Here is a 24,258-nt window from a genome sequence, read left to right on the forward strand (position 1 = left end):
ATAACAATGATAACCCGTTAAATCTTTTGTAATTCATTGTTATTAACACGTTTAAGTCCCACCCTTACTTTTTAAACTTATCGACTTCAATGATATAGAATCAGCATTACTTGTTTGATCTTATCTATACGTTTGCGGTTTGTGATCAAACAATTCGATTCAATCATCCATCATGCGCGCGCACGCAGAGCAGGAGTTCAAAGGTGTGCGCGCACGTCCACTCCAAAGCCCTCCCCTCCCCCTTTCCGACCGGTTTCCCAGTTAGCCGCGCGCGGATTGAGTCAAGTGAACCAACCGATAGGTGGTATTGACCGTCCGCTGCAGGTTTTCCATACAAAACCTGACTAATTTCACTTAAGGAAGCGACTGACAAGCACCGCGAAGACTTTAGTTATTTATCGGGAGGTTTCGCCGGTACCGGAGTCAAGGTGACGCGGTTGAAAGAAAGAAAGTAAACGCTGAGTGAAAGCGCCTGACTGGAGCTTGAGGATCAAAGCTAATGCTAAGCCACCTAGCCGTTGCTAAATAATTACACGAAAACTCGTGTCAGTTGATCCGTCGTTTACTTTGTCATAACCGCTGATATCACAAAGTGGATGTTTCGGAAAGGCAACTGGAGGGTGCACGCCACGTTTGCTTGATTTAGTGGGGTTTTAAGCCTGGACATTTTAGGCCACAAGCGACTGGTATTCGCTTTACAAGATTAGCCACCGTAGCCGGTCTTGCTGAGGTGACACCGGCTCAACTGCTAAAGATAGTTTACGGCCGAAGCTACGCTTAGTGTTTTATTAGTTTCGATACTTTTGCTTCTTCTTCGCCATGCTGAAACAACAACAGTCTAATTCCGGCGGAAGAAAAGCGTCTAATGGTACAACGGGCCCCGCCGGTATGTCTTCTCCAGTCAGCGGCGGCGGCGGCAGCAGCGGAAACAGGACGCCGGCCGGGAGGTGAGTAAATCGGCTAACACGCCTCAGGAAAGTACGTGGTCGTCCGCTTGCCACTAAGGCCTACCGGTTAAAGCGCAGGATTCTCAATGGGGCGCGTCTCAGCCACGGAACCAATCCAATTCATCTCTGTAAGATCGACACATAACATGAACCAATTACATTGTTCGAACCAAACCGAACAGGTCCAAAAGGGGCGGGTTGAACTTTGATGAAACCATTAAGTAGCAAATCAACATACAGGTGAAAGAAAGTTTATCTGGCCGGTCAAGACCTAGAAAGCAGACGGAAAGCAGACGCAGCTCGGCGGAAAAACAAACTGCTTATTTAGAGGTAACTTAAATGTAGCTTGTTAAAACGACGTTTGGAGAGCCGTTGAAGCTACTTGGAAGAGATTTAATGGCCAACGCAAGGTCAGTCGTGCGCCGTCGTCGCTGTTGCGAATGTGGTGTTTTTGTTTTGGTCACATTCGCCTCTGCCTTTGTTTTGTATCCATGTATTTTTTAGCTAGCTACCCGCAGTCACCTCGTTTGGATTTAACGTAATCATCGTATTTTGTCATGATTCGTCGTTTTTTGTTGTTGTTGCCTTAGTTTACGGTTAGATTCGATTGGTTTTCGCGCTATTATTTCGAGCTCGTCGTTGTCTTTGTGTAAACAAATGTACAAATTGTCATCTTTTTTATATGTTGAGGCGTTTATTTTGAATTTCACCTGCATTAAAAATATATGGTTGTCTAAAGGACAATTTTATTTCAATATGGTAATGTGTCAAATCAAAATGAAATTTTAATTTATGAAATGGCAGCTTTTTAAATGTTACATTAATTTACAGGTTACATTTCAGCCCTTAATCACTTATAACTCATTGGCTGCAATTGACAGCCTGTCTGTCAAGGACCATGGTTTTTTTTCCCAGCTTTTACAGTGCAGTACATGTGAGCAGTGGACACATTTTAGTTGCCATTGACAGTGTTAGATGCCCAGTTCATTTTGACTGGAAGATGCTTCCAGCTAATGATCGCCAACCACTCCTCCTAGTTGAATTATATTGTTATTTGGACATCTGTAATTGTCAATGGCAGGTTACCGTAACGATTAGAAATAATACCAATAATAATATAAATATAATTTGGAGCTGGCATCCACATATGTGAACCTCATATTTTGGGTCATGTAAGGCACACTTTTATACCAAATGTTAAAATTGTAGCCTGTATGACCCCAAAATAAAATGTCCATATATGTGGACGCCAGGTCTTTGTGAACATACAGTAGTTTTTTTCATTACCAGAAATGGTCATTTTCCCTATAAGGAACTGAATGCTGAAAAACCCATTTTTGTTATTCTTATACAGGAATCGAGCGAATGCAAAACCACCATTCCAGTCTTCTCCCGTAAGTATCGACATCTGACAGACCTGACCTGCTCTGATAGTCTCAAAACAATGTACCATACTTATTTAGATTTTTTTCCACCGCTGATTAGGGCTGAACGATATTGGAAAAAACTGACATTGCGATTTTTGGGGGGGTTGCGATATACATCGCGATATTAAAACGAGAAGAATTGTCACCAGATGACTTGAATAGCTATGTTTGGGAAGACTTTAGTTGACTCACTGTGACCACATTGGATTCATTAGAGATGTGTCGATCCAAACTCGTGATCGAAAATTGGGCCGATCCATAGGCCTGTGGCAATATGCAATAATTCCATTTATCTCACGATAAATAAAAATTAAGGCGGTAATTTTTCCGCTTAGATTTATTGCCGCACGTGCGTGCGCTCGTACGACAGACGTGCTGTTAAAAGTTCTGATTCATTGTTACCAACTACGCAAAATGCATCTTCGTTCCGGGTCCGGCAAAAAATAGCGCCGCTGTAGGTTCACTATCCTCTTCCCCTCACTATCCACTCGCTCTCGCTATATGATTGGCCGAAGAGAGTCGAAATGCTCTCCCGTGAAATGCCTGTTTAAAAATGTTCCCGTCGTTACTTCTTGCATTCGCTTAAAAGTGCCCATTTAAAAAGGAAAAGCGATGGATGATGCTACACACAGAGCGTATTATTAACAAATGTCAAAGTTGTATAATCATATAGCGAGAATAAGGAACGTCACTGACAAGCGCAGGCCCCCGCGAGTGGATAGTGAGGGGAATAGGATAGTGCCCCTACACCGGAGCCAATCCGTTCCCATTATATGCTATTGTTCAACGTATACCGGCCGCGTCAGTGCTCCAGATTGACTGCGGACAATCTCCGGCGTGCCAGAGCCCGCCGAATGTTTTAGGCGATTTTCTATTTTTGCTGGAGACACATCCGTCAAAATGGGTGGATCCAGGCCTGGAGTAAACAGCCCAGTGTCTTATTAACGGTTTAAACACCAGCGAACATGGACGAAGAACGTTTCATCATGGAGGTGGAAAGTCACAAAGTGATTTATGATGCAGCAGATCATTATTATAAGGGCAGCCTTAAAAAGAAAGCTGCAAAGTGTCCTATTACGTCGGTAAAACATCTTTCTCACTCCCGCAATACATGAACAAAACAACATCACTTGTGTGCGCTTCCTGATATTTACAACTAAGTCCGCCAAAACATTGTTACCGTTTTTGCTGCTACGAACAACCTCACTTTGACAACATACAGCTGAATGGACACTGAGTGGCAAATTTAAGAGCGCTGTGCTTCAAACTCGTCCTGTTTATGAAAGTCGATTGTCATATGTTGGTGTTATGCAGTAATGAGCAGACGTGACTTCTGTGGCGTTTGCTAACTTTTTTAATGCGCGCACACTCTAGATATCATGAAATGGCAAACTACATGTGCTTCTTCCCATGCCATTGGCTACGTGAGCCCAGAGTGATTATGGGACACGTAGTTCATATAGTACATCGATGAATTCTAAACCGCCATGACTGAATGGGAGTTAAGCAGGCCAAATCAATCCATACCAGCGATTATAGATAATGCTGCAAATATTGTTAATTCAGTACGTGACACAGATGGATTTGGACCACAAATAGGATGTTTTGCTCATGTAGTAAACCTAGCTGCTAAGAGAGCTGTAGCAATCAACAGTTTGCCCCACCTCACTTTACAAAAAGTAAAGATTGTTCTCAGCATGTTTATACAAAATTTCTTCAGATCAGTAAGAAGTAAGCACATAAATATTATGCACTAAAATGCACGTTAATATGATGGCAATTTAATTTTTGCTCATTAGCAAAAAAAAAAAAAATTTGAAAGAAAAAATACATTTTTTTTTTCCCTCCAGAGAATTAAATGTATTGAATTTAATCGAAAATCGGGTCCCCTGTATCGAAATCCGTACCGAACCATGACTTAACTTTGAGCGCCTTGAAAGATGGAAAAGCGCTATATAAGTGTAACACCATTTACCATTTAACTGCATCGTTGCATCCCTATGGAACACCATAGCAGAAGCTATTCGGGGAAAAGTTTTCATTTGCCTAAATGCTTAAGTTATTAAGTGCATTTTTTTTTTTTTTTTTTTTTTTTTTTTTTTTCTTGAAAAGCACATTTTATTTATTCTGTGTTTCTGTGCGGTATTAATATTGTTGTCTTTTACTTAAGAGGTATGGCCTATTGTATTTAGTTGTGATTTCTTAAAAAGTATTTTTGAATTTAAGAGTAAACATTTATTGCATTTAAATGGGTGTACTTGATCTATTAATATATACTGTATTGTCACTGTGTTATTGTAAATTGGTTTAAAAAAAATTGGGGGGGCGCAATAATACCACATATCGCAGTAATTTATGAGAAAAATTATCGCACACTAAAATTTGTTATCGCGACAGGCCTATCGAGCCACCATTTTTTAGAGGATCGAAATCGGGTAAAAAGGATTGGGTTTTTAATTTAAAATATACATTTGTTTTTTTTTGGTTTTTTTGCTTCTCACCGTCTTTCCTGCTAAGCAGTGCGACCAAACTGTTTTTCTTGGTCACTAGTGCAGCTGGTGTACTTAAAGTTAACGATGATTGACAGTTTTTTTTTTTTTTTTTTGCTATGATCTGGCCTGAGACTACTTTGTAGCTCTCCAATCAAAGGCACAAATGTGTTAATCACCATTAAGCTTGTTACACATTCTGAAGTGTGCAGTGGCAACTCATTCAATGTGTAAGTGAGAGGCTGTTCTCGGCAGCATGAGCATCAAAGTAATAAAAAACATTCTTAAAAAAAGATTTTTCGGTACCAAATTGGGACTCAGATTCTCAAAATAAGGTGACCTGGACCTGGGTGCGAAATATGCGATCGGGACATCCCTAGTGTTCATATAACACCGTTTATTCCAGGCGAAGTCGCTTTATCTGTGAATGATGAAGATTGGTGTATTTAAAAGAGACTCAGGAATTTATGTCTCTGCAAAATTGCTGCTTTTATGAAGAAAAACAAAAGTTCACATTGAAAAAAAACAATTGCACGTCCTCCGATAGGACTATTGCGCATGCGCATATTGCGATGTTCAAACGATTTATTGCGCAGGCCTACCACTGATCTTATAATTGAATCATTTTTGGAATGTGTTGCATGAGTCTGGGTAGATACTTTGTTTTTACTTTTGTCAGGTTTTTGAGGGAGTCTACAACAATGCTCGAATGCTTCATTTCCTCACAGCTGTTGTGGTACGTTTTCCTTGCTCATTATCTATTTTCTCCCAAAATTTGAATGTCAAAAACCTCATTACCACTTCTAACCCAATCTTTTACAGGGTTCCACTTGCGATATAAGAGTGAAGAATGGCAGTATGTTTGAAGGCATTTTTAAGACCCTTAGCTCACGGGTAAGGCTGTTACATTACTCCAAATTTTCCGTGAATTGAATCTTGCATGTTAATATCCCTCCATGTACTCAGTGCGAATTAGCCGTGGACGCTGTGCACAAACGCAACGAGGAGGAGGGCTCGACGTCTGTGCCCCCGCGGAGGGAAGACATCACCGACACCATGATCTTCAGCCCTTCAGATTTGGTTACCATGATATGCAGAGACGTGGACCTCAACTTTGCCACCAGAGGTATGCACTTCACTGAATTTCAGGGTTATTTTCACATTTGTTGTTTCACTGCACAGGTTTATGGAAGATACTAGGTTCAATAGCCAGTCTTGACTGTTTGGTTGATTGCGTTATCTTGAATTATGTGTAGATACCTTCACTGACACCGCTATCAGCTCCACTCGCGTCAACGGGGAACACAAGGAGAAAGTGCTGCAGAGGTGGGAGGGAGGTGACAGCAACGGCGAGAGTTATAATTTGGACGCGGACACAGTGAGTTCTTCAAATACTTTCATATTTAATGGCATAATGTTTGATTTGTGTTACTGATGACATATTGTGTCTTTCTCCTGCAGTCCAATGGCTGGGACGCCAACGAGATGTTCCGTTACAATGAAGTGAAATATGGAGTCACGTCAACATATGATTCCAGCCTTTCTATGTATACGTAAGTTTCTACTTGGGGCTCTTTGGGCTCACATTGTAGAAAGTTTAAATTGACTAAAATGCATATTTTCTTGTGTGATACTCGTGTTATAATGAGTTATTCTGTGAAAACTGAATCAATGAAGCATTTCTGTTGGCCAAAAAGAAAAATGTGGATCCCCCATCCACATGTGCAAATGTTTGCGTAATGTTATATTTTTTCGTATGTGTTGGAAGTTTTATTTCCTATTTACACACTGTGCACTCACCCAGGGGACCATAGCGGGTGGGTTGGTTATTTTCTGTCTTCCACTGTCCTTGTTGTCATGTTTTTTTTTAACTTGTCATTAGCCCTTTAACGTACTACCACAGTTAGCCCTTTAACTTAATACCACAGCACATACTGTGTAATTACCATCTATATGCCTGTGCCTTTAAAGATGATTTTAATATTTTAGTGTGCCACTGGAGAGAGGCACCTCGGAAGTATACCGACAGAGGGAGGCCCGCGCCGCTCGCCTTGCCAGCGAGATCGAGTCCAGCCCCCAGTATCGCCACCGCGTGGGCCTGGAAAACGACGAGGGCAAAAGCGAGGAGGACAAGTACAGCGCCGTGGTGCGTGACGGCGCCGATCGGGAGCGCGGCCACGAGAGTCCCCGTGAACGTGGCCGAGACAGCCCCGGAGCCAGGTGAGAGACTGCGGTCCTGAGTAGTGTACACGGTTGAATGCTAACACGTGTGTTTTGTCTTTCAGGGAGGGCAAGTACATTCCTCTACCACAACGGCAAAGGGAGATGAACCGGGACCGCGACCGAGCCGAGAGGGGTCCTGGCGGCCCCCCGTCCCACAGCCGTCTCAGCGGGGGTTACCGCTCCACCCCTCCGTCCTCATCGTCCTCGTCCCCCAGACCACCCCTGCCGTCCGCCACCGGCCCCCCAGGTGGCGTCTCCCCTTCAGAGCGAAGCAGCCCCCTGTCAGGTCGAGGTGGCGCTTATGCCACCCACCACCCCCAGGGAAGCCCCAGCCCGGGCCCCGGCTCCGGTCCCGCCAGTCCGTACACGCCCGCTTCTCCCGGGGCAGCAGCCTCCCACTCCGCCGCCCCTTCACCAACCAGCCCGCCTGCCCCCCACGGACACGCTGTCCCACATTCCCATTCCCTCCCGCACTCCTTGTCAGAGGCTGCCAGACCTGTTAATGGCGGTAAGTTGAATGTAAAATTTTGATATTGACCAAGATTCTCAAACTTGTAGTCCGGAGACCAATTGCGGCACATGGGAAAATAGTTTTTCGGCTTCTTATTTGACATCTAATTGTAGTAATTAGTCTGCCCCATGTGTATTTTGCCATGGGCATGAAAAAAGAATGAGATGGAGTAATAAATCCGAAAACTTTAAAAACGAATAATAAACATAAATTGATTGAGTCATGGCAAATGAAAAAAACATACATTCAGAAATTTTGGTTTTAATTCATAGAAATATGGTTGAATAACAAAATTTCAACATGAATAGGGAATTTACTTTTTAGTTTTTGTAATGTGAAATATGGTTCTCAATGACATCGCAAAGAAGAGCAGCCAATCTAGGATACTCTCATTTGATAGGCTAAAATAGTACTAGCATTGACACTAGAGGTGTGCAAAATTTCCGATTCTTAGATTATTCGTGATTCGGCCGTGGAAGATTCGAGAAAGATTCACAAACATCCAAATTCCGATTATTGAAATATGCCAAGTAAAGCGGAAATAAAACACACTCAGCGCGCCGCGCGGTCTTCGGGACGCAATGAGGAACGGAGCGAGAGTAGCTAAACATCATGCTTCTCATTACCCGGCCCCTCGGGTAATGCCAATGCTCAACTCACGGCTCTAGTTTAACTCATGCCACGAGATAAAAAAAAAAAAAACACAACAACATACCTGACTTCTGCCGACAGCTGCTACAAAGTACATCCACATAATGTTACGGTAGATATCATTTATATATGACTAGATGCAATATAGATTCGGTAGCGTTAGCAGCACATCTACAGAAAGCTAGATGCGGGATTTAGAAAACGGCCGCCATCTTAAAGCAGTACACTTCCCTGCAAGGCTGTTGTAGCGAACCTTCCAAGCGAACCTAATTAACTTTTTATCTGAAATACTCCTAAATCGGTAAAATATTGACTTGAATCTATCTTTAAAATAGGCTTAAAACTTTCACATGTCGAAAGTAGACAAAAGGGAAATTATGGAATAACGGGAGCAATTTTAACAACTTTAACGGTTGATTCACAGCATTAAATTGAATGTAGTTTAAAGCTGCTGATACAGAATGGGGACTGGAGTTTTTTTATTTACTGTTATTTTTGTATATATGTTAACTGTTATATGTTTACTTGTTACTGAAATGGTAGTTTGGTTTAGCCTGAGAGTATTTTGAACAATTTTGAAACTAATGTACAAAACATTAAAAAAAAAAAAAAAAGGGAGGGGGGTGCATCAATAATCGTTTTATAATCGAATCGGAGCCTCTGAATCGTAATCTAATCGTTAGGTGCCCAAAGATTCCCAGCTCTAATTGACACAATGGCTGCCACTAATTAATCTTTAGTTTTTCTCCCCTATAACACATCAGAAATAGGATTTTTTTTTTCAATTCACTAAACATTCTTTCTGCTGCGATGCGATAAAAAGGTGTCGTGTAACAAATGGAAATTTTGTATCTTTCAGTTCCTCCCAGGACTTCTCCCAAAGCTCAAAGACCACCACAGTCAAGCAGAACAGTCCGCACTCCCAACACACATGCTCAGTCCACTGGTACTAAGGACTCATTTACATTATTGTTATGGAGCATAGCAAACATCATGTTCCAACACGTATTTTTTTGTGTGCAGCTGCTCGCTCGCCAAAATCAGGCTCTTCCCAGGACACGCCTTATCTGGACACGTCGTCCATCTCCTTGCCCGCGCACAAGACGTCAGGCCCCGCCCCTCTCTTCCCTGTGGACGGTAAGGTCAACCCTCTCAACTCCTGGTAATTTTTTCCATTCATTGCCAATCCATTTTGACAACGAGGGGCAAATTAACGAATCAGTCCAAATGGATTGGACGTCTAGTGTATTATTATTTTTTTTTTTTAATTTGGTTTTTATTACCATTTTATTTTTAAAAATAATATTTTAAAAAATCATTCATACTAAAGTTGAGCTTTTTATATAACTGTATATTCTGGACTTTTAGTCATACTTTTTCATAATTTGTGATTTGGTGAATATGGCTTTCAATGGCAGTGAGTGAGTTAATACTTTTAAGTTTTAAATAGAAGTGTTCTGAAACGAGTCGGCGAATGACGGCCTAATGAAGTGGCACAACTCATTAGTTTGTCATTTGTGTGTTCAGTGAATGAGATCCTCTGCGCCGCTGCTAAAGTACGCTGTGCCGACAGTCCCAGCGGCACAGAGGAAAGCAAGAGCGGCAAAGGTGAGAACGTTAAGTTGGAACACGGTAGCCGCTCTCATGAATGCGGGTTTTCATTATTCGCTGCTTCGCCGTCAGCCCCTTCGGTTCAACAAAGGTCACAAATTGAGGAGCTACGAAAGTTCGGGAAAGAGTTTAGGGTGAGTGTTTACATCGGAGTTCAATTGTGCACTGAAAATTGTGACCCTTTATAATTCTTTAAATTAATATATTTTATTTTTTAGCTCCAGCCGAGTGGAGGCACATCCAGCGGTCCCGGCTCGCCTGCAGCAGCAACTCCCCCCGCGGTCGTTGACACGGCGCTGGCTAAACCTTCGCCGTCAGATGAAGCCAAAGCACAGCCCGCCGCACCCTCCAACCCTCAGCCTTCGCCTCTCCCATCGGACGAATCCCCCAAGGAGGCCCCCAACTCCGCTGGCGCGGAGGCCGGTTCGGGCAGGCATTCGCCAGCTGCTCCTCAGCCAGCCAGAACCCCCGGAAGTGAGGAGGGCACGTCAGACCGTGCAGAGGGTGTGGCAGAGTAAGTCGAAAAACTGTCATTAACTTTTATGTTTTTGGGAAGTCATGATTTTTAACACGTTTGTCCTCGAATATAGCCAAGTGAAGAAGTCCACCTTAAACCCCAATGCTAAAGAATTCAACCCAGGCAAACTTCAAATGCCAATGGTGAGCCTCCAAACCGTCAATAACTTCATAAATAATGTAGCTCGTATCGACAATCCCGTTCTCGCCTGCAGACCAAACCCAACACAGCACCCACCCCGCCTCGCCCCACCCCTCCGAGCCCCGTTGTCATTCAGCACCCGGGCGGGCAGGGTCCGCTCTACAACGCCCCCTACCTGTCGTATGTCTCGCAGATCCACTCAGTACAGGTACAAAAGTTATATAGTAGTTGATCAATAAATTTAGAATTTATTTATTAAAAAATATTTTTGGAAATAATAACATAAATATTCTCATTTATTTTGAAATTTTAACTATCATTTCATTCACTGCCGTTGACATGAAATCCAGTTTAACTGGGAAGGCAGGCATTGAATGATCTTGTTTCAGTGCCATTGACGCCGATTCGTCATCAGTGCCAACCAATAAGTTACTTTATGAAATAACATTAAACCCATTAGAACAATAACAAGGTTATAGATGGGATTACAATAAAGCTCTTTCATGAGTGCTTTTGGGGATTCATTCCTAATATCTTTTCCAGACCCCACAAATGTACCAGTACACGATGTCTGCAGTGGGCCAGGGAAAGTACCCTAGGACTAAAGGTAAGCTGTAGAACTTTATTTTTTGTCTGACACTGAAGTTCAATCTTATGCGGCAACTTTCTCATTCAAAACACGTCACGTTTCAGGATCTGTGGTGGCGGCACGCTCAGATCACGGCGCGTCAGCGCCGCCCATGCTCCAAGCAGCAGCGTCCGCGGCCGGCGCCCCCCTTGTTGCGTCTCCTTACCCTCAGTCCTATCTGCAGTACAGTCCGCAGCAGTACAGCCAGCAACAGGTCATACAGGCCATGTCGCCGTATCCCGGACAGGTAGGAAATGGCACTGAAGGGGTCACGTCTTGCCTTGATTCCAATTAAACTCTTGTCTTTCTTTCTAGCCCATGTACTCCATGCTGCAGGGAGGAGCTAGGATGATAGGGCAAGGCGGGGGTCCCCACCCGCAAGCCCTCGGCCCCCCTGGGGGCCCGCAGTTCCAGGCACAAGGGGAAGGGCCACAGGGACCCCAGCAGGGCATTTATGGTGAGTATCTAAACTATATTCATAAATTCCATTTTAACCGACATGGCTTGGTATTGAATGACTGTAATTGACTTAGCAGTCTAATTTAGCTAGGAGGATATTTACTGTATTTTTCCTTTTTTTAAAAAATGTTTTTTTTTAATTTAATATGTAGTTTGATAAAGTATATTTTTTCCATGTTTGTCTTTCAATTAAAAAACCTAAAAGAAAAATAAGTGAATTGGAGAATATTTTTCTTTAGATTGTTTTTCCAAGTCGAACAACATTAAAAAAAATTCATACACATTAACAATGAACGATTATTAACTCGTTCCGCGCCATTGGCGGCGCTATATGGCAAACCCGTTTGGACCGGGAGGCACTAGCAGCGATTGAACGTCTATCGCCATCAATGGCAACCAATGAGTTAATTTGCAGCCGAAATAGTTTTGATTTGGGCTGTCTTTTTGTGTGCAGCGCCACAGTCCTTCTCCCACCACTCGGGGGCGGTCCACCAGCCTCAGCCGTCTAGTACCCCAACTGGAAACCAGCCCCCACCCCAGCATGCCGCACCCAGCCCCGGACAGGTGAGGGAGTGTTGAAAAATGCTAAATTCAAAATGCGTGATGAATCATCAGTCGGAGTAATGCTCTGTCTCTGCCTTCAGAGCGCGCAGTCAGGCCCGCAGCCGCAATCCCTGTATCACTCGGGTCCGCTGTCGGCGCCGACCCCACCCAACATGCCGCCCGGACACACGTCCCCGCAGGGATCCTACCCTATTCAGGGCTACAGTATCCACAGCCACCAGGGCATCCCACCTACATACCCCCTGGGACAGTTGGCACAGGTAAGAACTTGTCCGTCCGGCCTTCTTTCAGACTTAACATTTTGTTCTCTTTGTCAGGCCCACGTGCAAGGAGCCATGTCGGGTCCCCACCACTCGGGGAGCCACGCTCAGCCCCAGTTAGTCATGTTACAGCCCCCACCGCAGCAAGGTCCCAGCTCGGTACCCCAGCACCCGCAACACGGACCGCAGCAGGGGACGCACCAACACTTTTACATCGGACACCCGCAAGGTACATGCAAGACTTGCTGAGCCATTCCAGAATTGGAGAACATTTTATGTCCCTGGCAAAATACATGCAGTGTCAGAGTAAATTGACATTTTCTGAGACCAAACTTTATATGAAAATAGTTCTAAAAATAGCAAATGAGTCTGGAGTGCACTCTAAAATTCCGAGCAAAACTGTTAACCGGTTATAGGGTATAGATTAAGCTTACTGGCCGCTATTGACTGCGCTAGACATCCAATCCATTTTGACTGGGAGTCCAGTTAAAATGGATTGGACGTCTAGTGCTGTCAAAGGCATTGAAAAGTGGGCATTCACAGCCAGTCCTCCCAGTTTAAATGAATTGGATGTCTATCCTTTTTAATGGCAAAAAGTCATTTGCTCTATAAAAGGTTAAAAGAATTTAAACATTTTTTAGATGCATTAGTGTCTTTGCTGGCTCTTGCAGCTGTAGGAACATGATTTACTAAACTTATTTGAAATGGGACGTATTATTCATGGAACAGGTGTCAGTGTTGTTAATAACGGCGTTACTAACGGTGTTATTTTTTTCAGTAGTGAGTAATTAATTTTCTCATTTTGGCAACGTCGTTACCGTTATTGAGGATGTAAAGGCGTGCGTTACTACATTGGTTTAATGACGCGAGAAAAGTCAGAGACATGGACTCGCTGAGACGAGAGACCAGAACGAGAGTGGGAAGGAGGGAAGGGAGTTGTCACTTCGTTGCAAACACGATGCTCGGTGGCTCCAATAATACCTGACTGTAGCCGATAGCTTACAAACTACGCCCACATGATGCTACGGTAGATATCACATGTATATTGAACTAGATGCGAAATGACAGACACGGCGGCGTTAGCACACGTATAGAGAACTAGATGCAAAATGATACTCGCCGGCGTTGGTAAACAGCCGCCATCTTAAAGCAGTAGACTTCTCAGGAAGGCTCTGTCGTAGAGAACCAGCCTAGCGAACCTAAGTAACTTTTTATCTAACATACTCATTAATCGGCAAAATTTTTACTTGAATCCATCTATAAATGATGAAATCGTTTTAAAACTTTCACATGTCGAAAGTAGACAGAAGGGAAGTAATGCAATAACGGGAGCAACTTTAACGGTTGATTCACAACAATAAGTGACTTCCAAACATAGCAAAGGTTACGGTTTTTTTTTGTTTTGTTTTGTTTTTTTTTAATGGGGAAAAACATGAAAGGTAATACCAGTTACTTTGCCAAGTAACTAATTACTCTTACATTCAGATAAGTGAGTTACTAACTCAATTTTTGGGAGAAGTAATTTGTAACTGTAATTACTTTTTTAAAGTACCGTAAGATTAACTACACTGCATGTGTCCCAAAAACATGAGCGCAACCCTATTACCTTTTTAACATGGAAGCACTGAATCATATATGCTAAATTTGACATTCATTTTCTAAACGAAGAATAGAGGAAATGTGTGCCCATTTCAATTTTTCTTCTTTTTTTTTTTAAATAAAATAATTGGCTTTCAGTTAAATTCTCATCCAACCTACTAATCAGAATAAGACATTTTTATTCACGCTTCATTCAGCTATTAGCTTTAGGCTAACATTTTCAACCCTATTACTTTATGCCAAATTCTGTAAACACTTAAGAAATTATGTAATAAAATGTTAATATGTATATTGAGCTAATCAAGACTATGATGGTTTATAACAGAAAAGTCTAGGCTCATTTTTCAAAATGTCCTCCAATTCTAGTGCTGTCAAAATTCAGGTGTAATGATTTTTATTCTTTTACCCCCCAGCAATGCAGGTTCAGACGCACCCGGCATCCTTCCATCCGCCCGGAAACTAAACTCAAACATCGGCGGGACCGATCGCCAACAACCGAGCTGACTGAACATACAAAAAAATAGACTGACAGGACAAAAAATCTCCTCGCACCTTCTACTCCTCTTCCTTCTTCTTCTGCCTTTATTTTTCATCGGCCCCACCAAAAGAAGGAACTTTTTGTTGTTTTTAATCCAAACGGATGACGACGAATCCCACGCTCCTCTTCAACTTCTTCCTTTTGTTCCACTACGGGACAAAACGTTTCGGTCTTCCAGCGACGTCTTTTTGGACACCCGCGCCAAAAACCGGATCTTAACTGCACGACGGGAAGCATTTGTAGAGGACGGGGGATTTTTAATCTATCACTTCTTTTAACTTGACCCTGATAGTTCTAAATAAAAATCACCCTCTGACTGTTCATCTCTTCCTTAGGTAAATAAAATATAAAAAAATGGACAAGACAAAAAAAATATTAAAAACATAATGACCAAAAAATAAAGTTTTCAACTTAACTACAATATGTTTTGCTGGTAATTTATTGATGTCAAATTATGGACAAGTACCGTATTTATGGACTATTAAATCAAAAAATAGACAAAGAATCTTTCTAAAAATTGTTTTTATATTGACCACAGTGTAGCTTTGTCACATTACTGCTTACAATACAGCAACTAAGTGAGGAAACATTAAAAATTTTCCGACTGTTCTAACAGCTTTAATGTTGTTTCATAAATTTAAGTCATTGGCTGCCATTAGTGCCAATGTATTTTGACTGACCATTCATTCGAGCCTCCCAGTCATAATGCCATAGTGCCATCAATGTTAGTGAATGACTTAATAGCAAATATTCACAATATTTTTCATTTAACTTTTTTGACCAGTTAAAATTGTAATTCTAATTCTTTAAAATTTTTACGGATTTTAAAAAAAAGCTTAGAAATGTGTTTTTTTTAAAGGACTAAAACTTGTGTTTAAATTTCGGGGGGGAAAAATGTCTCCCACTCAAACATGGATTGAACATCTATCACCGTCAATGGCACTAAAATATGATCATTCAATGACAGCCAATCCTAATTATCAAAAAAAAAAAAGTCTTTGCGCCTATATCTGCCATTGCTGGTTCGCATGTGTTCGTTTTGTCGAATGATGGTGACGTATTTCACTTGACACATAGTTTGTATGTGTACGGATGCATCAGATACAAATTGGAATTGGACTGTCCATTCTGCCTGAAAATGTTAGAAAAATGGCCTGTGGTGTGAACGTAGCCTAAGTCGCAGGTCCTAGTCAAACTATGGAGAGAGAGAAAAAGAAAAAAAGTGCTAAATAGGGGTAGAACACTGCAGATAACTAAAACTTCCACAAGGTGGAGCCCCTGAAACACCAACTCCGAATCAACATCATGTGACACTGGCGTCCTTGTTGTGACTCGTCTGTGGGTCAGTGGGACGAGCGGTCCCCTCAGGGACCAGCGCGACACCAAACGACAACTGACTCTCTTGCTCCTGCGTCAATACGTGGCCTACTTTCCAGTCCATCAGTGCGCCAACGCGTAGAGCAGCTCACCGCTGCGCTCCAGTCGCTGGCGGTACTCCAGGCGCTCGTAGTTTCCTAAGGGGACGCTCCGGGTGCCGTGGAGGAGACCCCAGCAGCAGCAGGCGATGACTGCCGTGCTGTCACTGTCACCTGTGGGCGAGCAGAGTGTCAATGTCAGGCACTTGAACATTTTCAAGTTAATTCATTGGTTGTAATTGACAGTGATAGTTTTGCAGAATAACCTCCGTGGAAGGCCGCCCTACTCATGAGGTCCTCCCAGTTGGCGCCGGCCGACAGTAGCGCGTCCAACGCGATCATGGGCGCGTCGTGACCGCTCCTCCCGGCCCAACCTGCCAGGCTGAAGCTCTTGTACGATTGATCTCTCTCGGCAGGCCCGTAAGATTCAGGCCAATTGGCGGGACCCACCCCGTTTGAAATGCCCCTCAAATCCAGGTACCTGCACAAACATGGAAAAATACTAATATTCTGTAGTACAAGTAGTAATACTTAAGTTAGCTCAGACTGGAACAATAACAATTCGCAATCACAGTATTCAAATTAATACTACACATTGATCATGTTATTACTGTTATACAGACATTATTCAGATGCCTTATGTAATTGTCTTTAATGATTTAGAGCTATAAATTGTTAAAAAAAAAATTATATTTCTTTTCAAAATGAATTATCAATGTAATTTTAGTTGAAATTGCTCAGGGCAAAATACACGCGGGCTGGATTAATACTACACTTTGACCTAAATAGGCCCCCAGACCTCAAGTTACAAAACCATGATCTAAAGCAGGGGTGTCCAAACGTTTTGCAAAAAGGGCCAAATTTGGTGTGGTAAAAATGTGGGGGGCCGACCTTGGCTGACGTCCTTTATGTAGAACAATATATTTAAGCAAATTTTAGCAAGCCATTCTGTGTGTCACATATGCTTTATTATTTTTTTTAATTAACAAATTTCAACAATCTCTGTTCCTCGGAATCTCAATTCCACGGAATGTTTGGCAGTTTATCCAGCCTTTGTGGCGTTCTCTTTCGACTCTCGGGCTCTTGCGAAATACTGTTGCTGTGAAATTAAACTAGCTTCAACTTGCTTAAATTTCTCGCTAATCGCTAAGCATCTTCCCTGTAATCTTGTCGTACATGTCAGCGTGTCTTGTTCGGTAATATCGCCTCACATTTAACTCTTTAAAACAGCGACTGTAGACAGTTGTTGCGTATTTTAGAGAAGAAATAGTCCAATTTCCACCTATCCTTGAAGTGCCGGCCGTCGCAGTCTAACTTTTTTTTGTTGATTGTCGACATTTTAGAAAATTGGGAGTAAAGGGTCACACGGGGGAATGTTGCTTAGAGTGCTGCTGCCTTTTCGTGGGTAAATGAGGAGCAGCATTTAGTGTGTAAGATACTTCATATGCTGGTAGCAGTACTGCTGACCAATTTATTAAGTCTGTGTGCGGGCCAGACGTTAATGATTTTATGAAAGAGGCTGGGGGCCGGATGAAATTTGACCACGGACCGCATTTGGACCCTGGGCCGGACTTTGGACATGCCTGATCTAAAGGTTGAAATTATTTACTTAAAAATAAAACTTTGTTTCATATGTGGAAATGGTTAATATGTATAAATTGTGTTGAGTAGGAGAATTCTCACTTCACAAAATGTGAAATTTCATGTTTTATTTTGAAATTTGGAATGTAATAGCATGAAACGGCACGTTATGGGCAGGGGTGAAAGTGGCTAGAATTTCTTGCCGGAACTACCAGACGTGAAGGTCGCCACGGGAGGGTGGGGGGCCAAACCTCTTAAACTACTGAAATGCAAAGAAAACTGTTTTAGCACAATTATTTCTATAACACATATAAAAACTGATCAGTGAGTTTCATTCAAAATTGTATTTTTTCAATGATTTGCATAATAAAAGTTAACAAAAACAGCAATAACCCCAACCTCCATCCCCTAATTTTTATTTTCCCTCATTTCCTCACATACTAAATGCCAAATCTCAATTTTAACTACTTAAGAACATAGGATGCATATTAAAATTGAAGTTAATGTAAACATTTACTTTTAAAAAAAAAAAAAAGAAAAAATTAAGATATAAGTAACATACATTCAGAAAAATAAGTACAAATTACTTAAATTATGCAGAGTAATATGGAATATATTTTGAAAATGGCGCAAACATTGATTTTTAGCATTTTTTTTTTTTTTTTTTTTTTTACATAGCGTTTTGACAGTTGCTGTCATATTTTTGGAATTAAAGCACCGTGTTCCGGCCCTGAATCTTATACCGGAACAGCATTCCTGACTGTTCTGGCCCACTTTCACCCCTGGTTATGGGTCATATTTCTGACATTAAGACTTCAGTTGAACGCTTCAAAATATGATTTTCAAATCCAGGTAAAATGTGAAACTGCCAATTTTCCAATAAAAAGTGAAACATCATGTTAAAATGTGAAAAGGCAAGTGAAATTTATGATGCCAAAACATGAGTTATTACATCAAAATGTGGAAACAAATCCAAAATTAAATGTAGAATTTAACACATTAAAACGTGAACTTTATCACATAACTATGTTCGCATCTTAATGTGAAAATTTTGTAGCTACTTAGGTATAACACTGTAAAACGTGGCGACGTTAGCAACACCAGGCTATGCGCGCTAATCGTACCACTGCCACTTATCGCAAAAGTAGCTCCAGTCTCGCTCTGTCTCCTCCACAGCGAAGCCCCGCCCCTGCACGAAATTCCTGGCCACGGGGCACGCCTCGTTAAGCAAGCCCACGCCCCACGTGGTGACGGGCCTCCGTTGAGCAGCGTACGCGACAAACAGGGCCGACGCCACCGCCCCTAGGAAACCCGTTGGGTGGGGATGGGTCATTCTGCCTGTCTCCACGGCGACTGCCACCAGGGATAATAGCTGATCAGGTTTGGGGTATCTGTTGACAAGACGACACACGGAATACTATATGTATACCTGGGCTGAAAAATATAAAGCAATATATGTAAAAAAATAAAAAAAAGAATTTTTTGCTTTTTTGTATTTTTATTTACAATACTATTTAAAGGGTACGTCAGACCTAGACTTGTTTGTGAAATGTTTTGACCTACGGAGGGTGCCACGTTTTATGCGCCAATGGACGCTCGGGGTGATGATGTAGTTTGTCACTGTCACTCGATAAACACTTCCGGTGTTCTGCAATTCCTTCCTATGCGGCGAGACGTCCAACAAATGCGCACGTTGGTTAAAAGCAGCGATTACTTACTATTTGTGTTTTTATTGTCTTTTATTACCTTTTCATTGCCTCAAAATACTTTTTTTCATGTGTTTCCCTCTCATACTTTTAAGCATTCTGTTTTCTCGTGGTAGCTTTAAAGCAGATTGTTGATCCGACCACATTAGCCACATAGCATATTTAAACCACCCTTACTTGATATGACTACATTTAGCATTTTCTTAAGGCACTTTTAGTATGTTTTGTCTGTATGCATCTAAACAAAACAAGATGAAGGTGCACTGTAGTACTTTGGGTGTCAAATCTGCCTCTTGTAGGACGTTTCGCCGATGTAGCACATTTTGGCAGAACGTTTTTTTTCTTACTCTCGTCTCATCCCGTCTTTCCTGTTCATTTTGCTTTTGTTGCTCGTTTTGTGAAATATCGAGAGTGCTGTCATGCTCATTAATGTTCCTCTCGGGGTCAAATTGAAAGAGTTAAACGGGTAACATGTTTATGTCGCTAGAGTCATACTCTGGAAGCCTGGCAGTGTAACCATGTGACGTCACCGCCCTGCGACGTCAACAACAATGGTGACCTACTATTTAAACTAATTTTACAAATTGTATAAAAAACGAAAACATCAAGAGGGGTTTCAATATCAAATCATTCTAACTCATAATATTTATCTTTTAAGAACTACCAGTCTTTCTATCTGTGGATCCCTTTAAAAATATAAGATTTTTAAAAATGCTACACAAATAAGTTGTTCTAAAAATGTTCTCCATCGTCAATTGCAGGGAATGAATTAGACAAAAAATTAATGAACAAAATAGGGGAAATATGACAGTAAATGTGATCAGTTGTCGATGGTTGTCAATGGCAGTGAAGGAGTTAATACCTCAGCCCGATGCACATGGATCTCATGGCGGCGCCGCAGCCGGTCGCATCCGGATTGTAAGGAACTCTGAAGCCTTCTTCCTCCCCGGGTCTCAATTGCGACACCCCTGAAACATATTTGATTTTTATGTGTTATCTTTGTGGATATATATTTTTAATTAAATGATCAAAAAACAGTCAGTTTACCTATAAAGGCTTTTCAATGGATTTTTAATGGTCTCAGTCTTGGTCTTAGGTAAGTCATACACTTCATAATATATTGACGAGAAGCGGGGCCGATTAATAAGGGCCTGCATTGTTGGCGTGGCCATCAAAGCTGACCAAGTGGAATCACAGACAAAGAGCTTTTTCCGTTGAAAATTCTTGTGAATAAATCCTTAAATCCCTGAATTCTTTATAGATATGGACACAAAACAGTCTCGATTCTTGGTTAAAGCCCAAAAAAACATGCAGTTCGCATTTATTTTATGTAAATATTGCGAACTATGATGCTAGTCAGCAAGCAAATGTAGCGGCTGCCTTATGGAAACAAATAGCTTTTTCCGTTGAAAATTCTTGTGCAGAAATGCTCAAATCCCTGAATTCTTTACAGATATGGACGTAAAACCGTCTCGATTCTTACTTAAAACAAAACAAAAAAACACGCAGTTAGCATTTATTTTACGTAAATATTGCGAACTATGAGGCCAATGCCGTAGCGGCTAATTTATCCCATTGATTTTTTTCACAATGTTTCAAAATGCCCGCATGGTACAAAAAATATAATAATTATCTCGAATCCTCGAACAAATCACTCCTGAGACAATCATTCCTATTTGTTTGCGGTACAGCTTTCGTACTTTTTCAACCTATATCCGGGGTTAATTCGCTGCGTGCGTGTGTTTGATAATAACTCCTCTTGATGGTTGGTGTGGGCAGGCCCCCTACTTGAAGGCGTGGCGCAGTGTCTGTTGGATGTGACCCGTCAATATTATTCTGAAGTCTATGGGTAAGTTTTGGTCTTTCATAGTTTGGTCTTCAGCCAAACTATTTTTTTCCACACCATCTTTATTTTAAATATCAATTTTCCCTTGAACTAATCACCTAGAATGCTTGAGGGTCCTGGTTTCCTCCCTTCCATGTCTTTCATGGCCTCCACATAACGAGCAGCCACCTCGTGAAGAAGCTCCTCTCCCTTTTTGCCTGCATAATGGTAAATAATGATGCAGCACGTGCCATTGTTGGTGGGATAATCCTCTTTATTTACTGTTTATACTGGACTGTCTCAGAAAATTAGAATACACAATATTCTAATTTTCTGAGACAGTCCTGTACATTAATCCACCATTTAAAGCAGGGGTGTCCAAACTTTTTGCAAAGGGGACCAGATTTGGCGTGGTAAAAATGTGGGGGGCCGACCTTGGCTGACGTCCTTTACATAGAACAATATACAGGACTGTCTCAGAAAATTAGAATATTGTGTATTCTAATTTTCTGAGACAGTCCAGTATAGCCAAAATAGGAAGAAAAAAAAATCAGTCATTGAATTACAATATAAAACATAAAATCACAGACAGCATTTCCGTATTCTAAGCATTTCTTCCTGCGAGCTCTGTGTTAACATTTAAAGAAAGAAAGAAAAAAAAAAAACACTTCAAGCTCTGCGGCTTGTTTGCCTTCATCACAAGAAAGGTCACGTTCGTGCCTAGCATTCGCCACCAATGCGATTTAACCTTCAGTCTTGACAACGAGGCGGTCGAGGTGATTAGGCCTCACACCGCCACGTCAATCCAATCACGGAAAGAGCGTGAGAGAATGGGGGAAACTGTGTCATTTGGCACTGACCTGTGGCAAGTCCCTCTGCTGTGGCTAGATGCAGGACGGTGTCATCGCTCACGGGCCAATCTGGGAGCTCCACCTTGATGTTCTTCAGACCGCCAAGCTCCTCCAGCTCCTACATAAAGATCATTTTGAGTTCACCCAAATTTTGGGGGAAGGGATCTTACCTTGTGAATGTCTGGTCCGGACTCATTGTACTCCCACTTCTGGTTTCTGTAGCCAAGAGCGTCACCTACACCGCTTAGTAACATTGCCGCCTTGTAGTGCTCCACTGTAACAGTTCTGCCAAGATGAATTCCAAATAGTATTAGTGAAATGAATGCCATATACTCAAAAATTATTTTGTAAAAATCTGAAAATGAATTTAAAACCCAGTGGCGATGGAAATGAGGTGCTGAGGGTGCTGCAGCACCCCTTAGTGTTGGGGAGAAAGTTAGTGGTTTGGTAGATTTTTTTTTTTTGGGGGGGGGGGGTAAAAAAAATAAAACACTCTGAAACAATAGTGCATTTAACTTTGGGGATTAAATACAGTGGGGCAAATAAGTATTTAGTCAACCACTAATTGTGCAAGTTCTCCCACTTGAAAATATTAGAGAGGCCTGTAATTGTCAACATGGGTAAACTTCAACCATGAGAGACAGAATGTGGAAAAAAACCTAGAAAATCACATTGTTGATTTCTAAAGAATTTATTTGCAAATCATGGTGGAAAATAAGTATTTGGTCAATACCAAAAGATCATCTCAATACTTTTTTGTTATGTACCCATTGTTGGCAATAACGGAGGCCAAACGTTTTCTGTAACTCTTCACAAGCTTTTCACACACTGTTGCTGGTATTTTGGCCCATTCCTCCATGCAGATCTCCTCTAGAGTAGTGATGTTTTGGGGCTATCGCTGGGCAACACGGACTTTCAACTCCCTCCTCGCCCCGTGGCGTCAAAATGATAACTAGAACGGTGAAAAATCCCAGAACCACACGGGTGGACCTAGTGAATGACCTACAGAGAGCTGGGACCACAGTAACAAAGGCTACTATCAGTAACACAATGCGCAGCCAGGGACTCAAATCCTGCACTGCCAGACGTGTCCCCCTGCTGAAGCCAGTACACGTCCAGGCCTGTCTGCAGTTTGTTGGAGATCATTTAGATTATCCAGAAGAGGATTGGGAGAATGTGTTATGGTCAGATGAAACCAAAACAGAACTTTTTGGTAGAAACACAGGCTCTCGTGTTTGGAGGAGAAAGAATACTGAATTGCATCCGAAGAACACCATACCCATTGTGAAGTATGGGGGTGGAAACATCATGCTTTGGGACTGTTTTTCTGCAAAGGGACCAGGACGACTCATCTGTGTAAAGGAAAGAATGAATGGGGCCATGTATCGAGAGATTTTGAGTGAAACTCTCCTTCCATCAGCAAGGGCATTGAAGATAAGACGTGGCTGGGTCTTTCAGCATGACAATGATCCCAAACACACAGCCAGGGCAACAAAGGAGTGGCTTCTTAAGAAGAATTTCAAGGTCCTGGAGTGGCCTAGCCAGTCTCCAGATCTCAACCCCATAGAAAGTCTGGAGGGAGTTGAAAGTCCGTGTTGCCCAACCCCCCAGAAAATGGAGATTTAAGCTTTCTAATGATGTATCACACATGCATATCGGACAATTTTGGAATTTGGCTAAATTCGGGGTCTCAGAGCGGAACTTCAAGTCATCTGAGTGTTTTCCGCCATATATAATTAATAATATTGTTACATGTATTTCTGAATGAATTAAATTACTAATATATAAAATCAAAGTGAATGAAAAAGATATGGCCCTAACAAAGAACCAATAACACTAAAGCCCTCCTTACATAGTTTTAACTCATATGCTATTATAATGCTACTATTGACGGCGGTAGACGTCCAATCCATTTTAACTGGGAGGGTGGCATTAAGATTTACACTTTTCACACGGATAAAAACGTGCAACTAAATATTTACAGCGCTGTCTGAGTGCAAATTGCTTTGTCACGCCTTATCAATCACCATTTGACTATGTTAATCAATTAATTCTACCTGCACAAGTACCGCAGACTCACCGGTTCATGACAGCGAGTCTCCCCAGAACTCAGTGCTCATAAGGCGGTCACGCACAGTAGTCGACGTCGGGGCTGAGCAGCTGGAAGCGGTGCTATAACGCTATCTTTTTTCCCCCCACTATACGGTCCCAAAATTTCACCGTAGTAGTGCATTGGGGTCCACAGTGTTATATTGAGTCGTTTTGTGTCTCGTTTTGTTGTTAAATTAAAGCGAGCAAGTGTCGCGGCCTAAATT

General features: G+C 41.9%; 2 protein-coding genes across 4 annotated transcripts; one reads left to right on the forward strand and one right to left on the reverse strand.

The window, feature by feature from the left end:
- The first annotated feature begins 240 nt into the window (after window positions 1–240).
- On the forward strand, window positions 241–14,989 carry atxn2l (ataxin 2-like). Of its 2 annotated transcripts, none has more exons than XM_057826531.1 (23): window positions 241–947; window positions 2,302–2,341; window positions 5,543–5,599; window positions 5,686–5,757; window positions 5,830–5,989; window positions 6,120–6,241; window positions 6,325–6,416; window positions 6,853–7,083; window positions 7,149–7,594; window positions 9,108–9,194; window positions 9,272–9,385; window positions 9,776–9,856; window positions 9,932–9,993; window positions 10,078–10,373; window positions 10,450–10,519; window positions 10,591–10,725; window positions 11,061–11,124; window positions 11,211–11,392; window positions 11,461–11,602; window positions 12,059–12,168; window positions 12,249–12,428; window positions 12,486–12,657; window positions 14,441–14,989. In XM_057826531.1, exons 1-23 carry the CDS (start codon window positions 820–822, stop codon window positions 14,488–14,490), a joined length of 3,093 nt encoding a protein of 1,030 aa, XP_057682514.1. In that variant the 5' UTR covers window positions 241–819; the 3' UTR covers window positions 14,491–14,989. The 2 variants fall into 2 exon arrangements, with proteins under 2 accessions (XP_057682514.1, XP_057682516.1); XM_057826533.1 differs by lacking the exon at window positions 241–947 and adding an exon at window positions 1,023–1,357.
- On the reverse strand, window positions 14,235–24,258 carry adprh (ADP-ribosylarginine hydrolase). 2 transcript variants are annotated; one of them, XM_057826535.1, is made up of 8 exons: window positions 24,024–24,258; window positions 22,114–22,228; window positions 21,953–22,061; window positions 21,212–21,310; window positions 20,130–20,235; window positions 18,686–18,952; window positions 16,268–16,461; window positions 14,235–16,154 (listed from the first exon to the last, which is right to left on the reverse strand). In XM_057826535.1, exons 1-8 carry the CDS (start codon window positions 24,029–24,031, stop codon window positions 16,006–16,008), a joined length of 1,047 nt encoding a protein of 348 aa, XP_057682518.1. In that variant the 5' UTR covers window positions 24,032–24,258; the 3' UTR covers window positions 14,235–16,005. The 2 variants fall into 2 exon arrangements, with proteins under 2 accessions (XP_057682518.1, XP_057682517.1); XM_057826534.1 differs by having other exon boundaries at window positions 16,247–16,461.

Source organism: Corythoichthys intestinalis, chromosome 21 (assembly GCF_030265065.1).
Source record: "Corythoichthys intestinalis isolate RoL2023-P3 chromosome 21, ASM3026506v1, whole genome shotgun sequence".
NCBI classification, from domain to species: domain Eukaryota; kingdom Metazoa; phylum Chordata; class Actinopteri; order Syngnathiformes; family Syngnathidae; genus Corythoichthys; species Corythoichthys intestinalis.

Bases quoted from the DNA above. Each gene is read 5' to 3' on its own strand.
- atxn2l (XM_057826531.1), top strand. From the start codon at position 820: ATGCTGAAACAACAACAGTCTAATTCCGGCGGAAGAAAAGCGTCTAAT. The intron at 6,242-6,324 runs GTGAGTTCTTCA...TTTCTCCTGCAG, and splicing joins ATAATTTGGACGCGGACACA to TCCAATGGCTGGGACGCCAA. The intron at 9,195-9,271 runs GTACTAAGGACT...TTTTGTGTGCAG, and splicing joins CACACATGCTCAGTCCACTG to CTGCTCGCTCGCCAAAATCA.
- adprh (XM_057826534.1), bottom strand. The intron at 18,953-20,129 runs GTATTAACTCCT...TCTTGTCAACAG, and splicing joins TCCATGTGCATCGGGCTGAG to ATACCCCAAACCTGATCAGC. The intron at 16,155-16,246 runs GTTATTCTGCAA...GCTCGCCCACAG, and splicing joins TAGGGCGGCCTTCCACGGAG to GTGACAGTGACAGCACGGCA.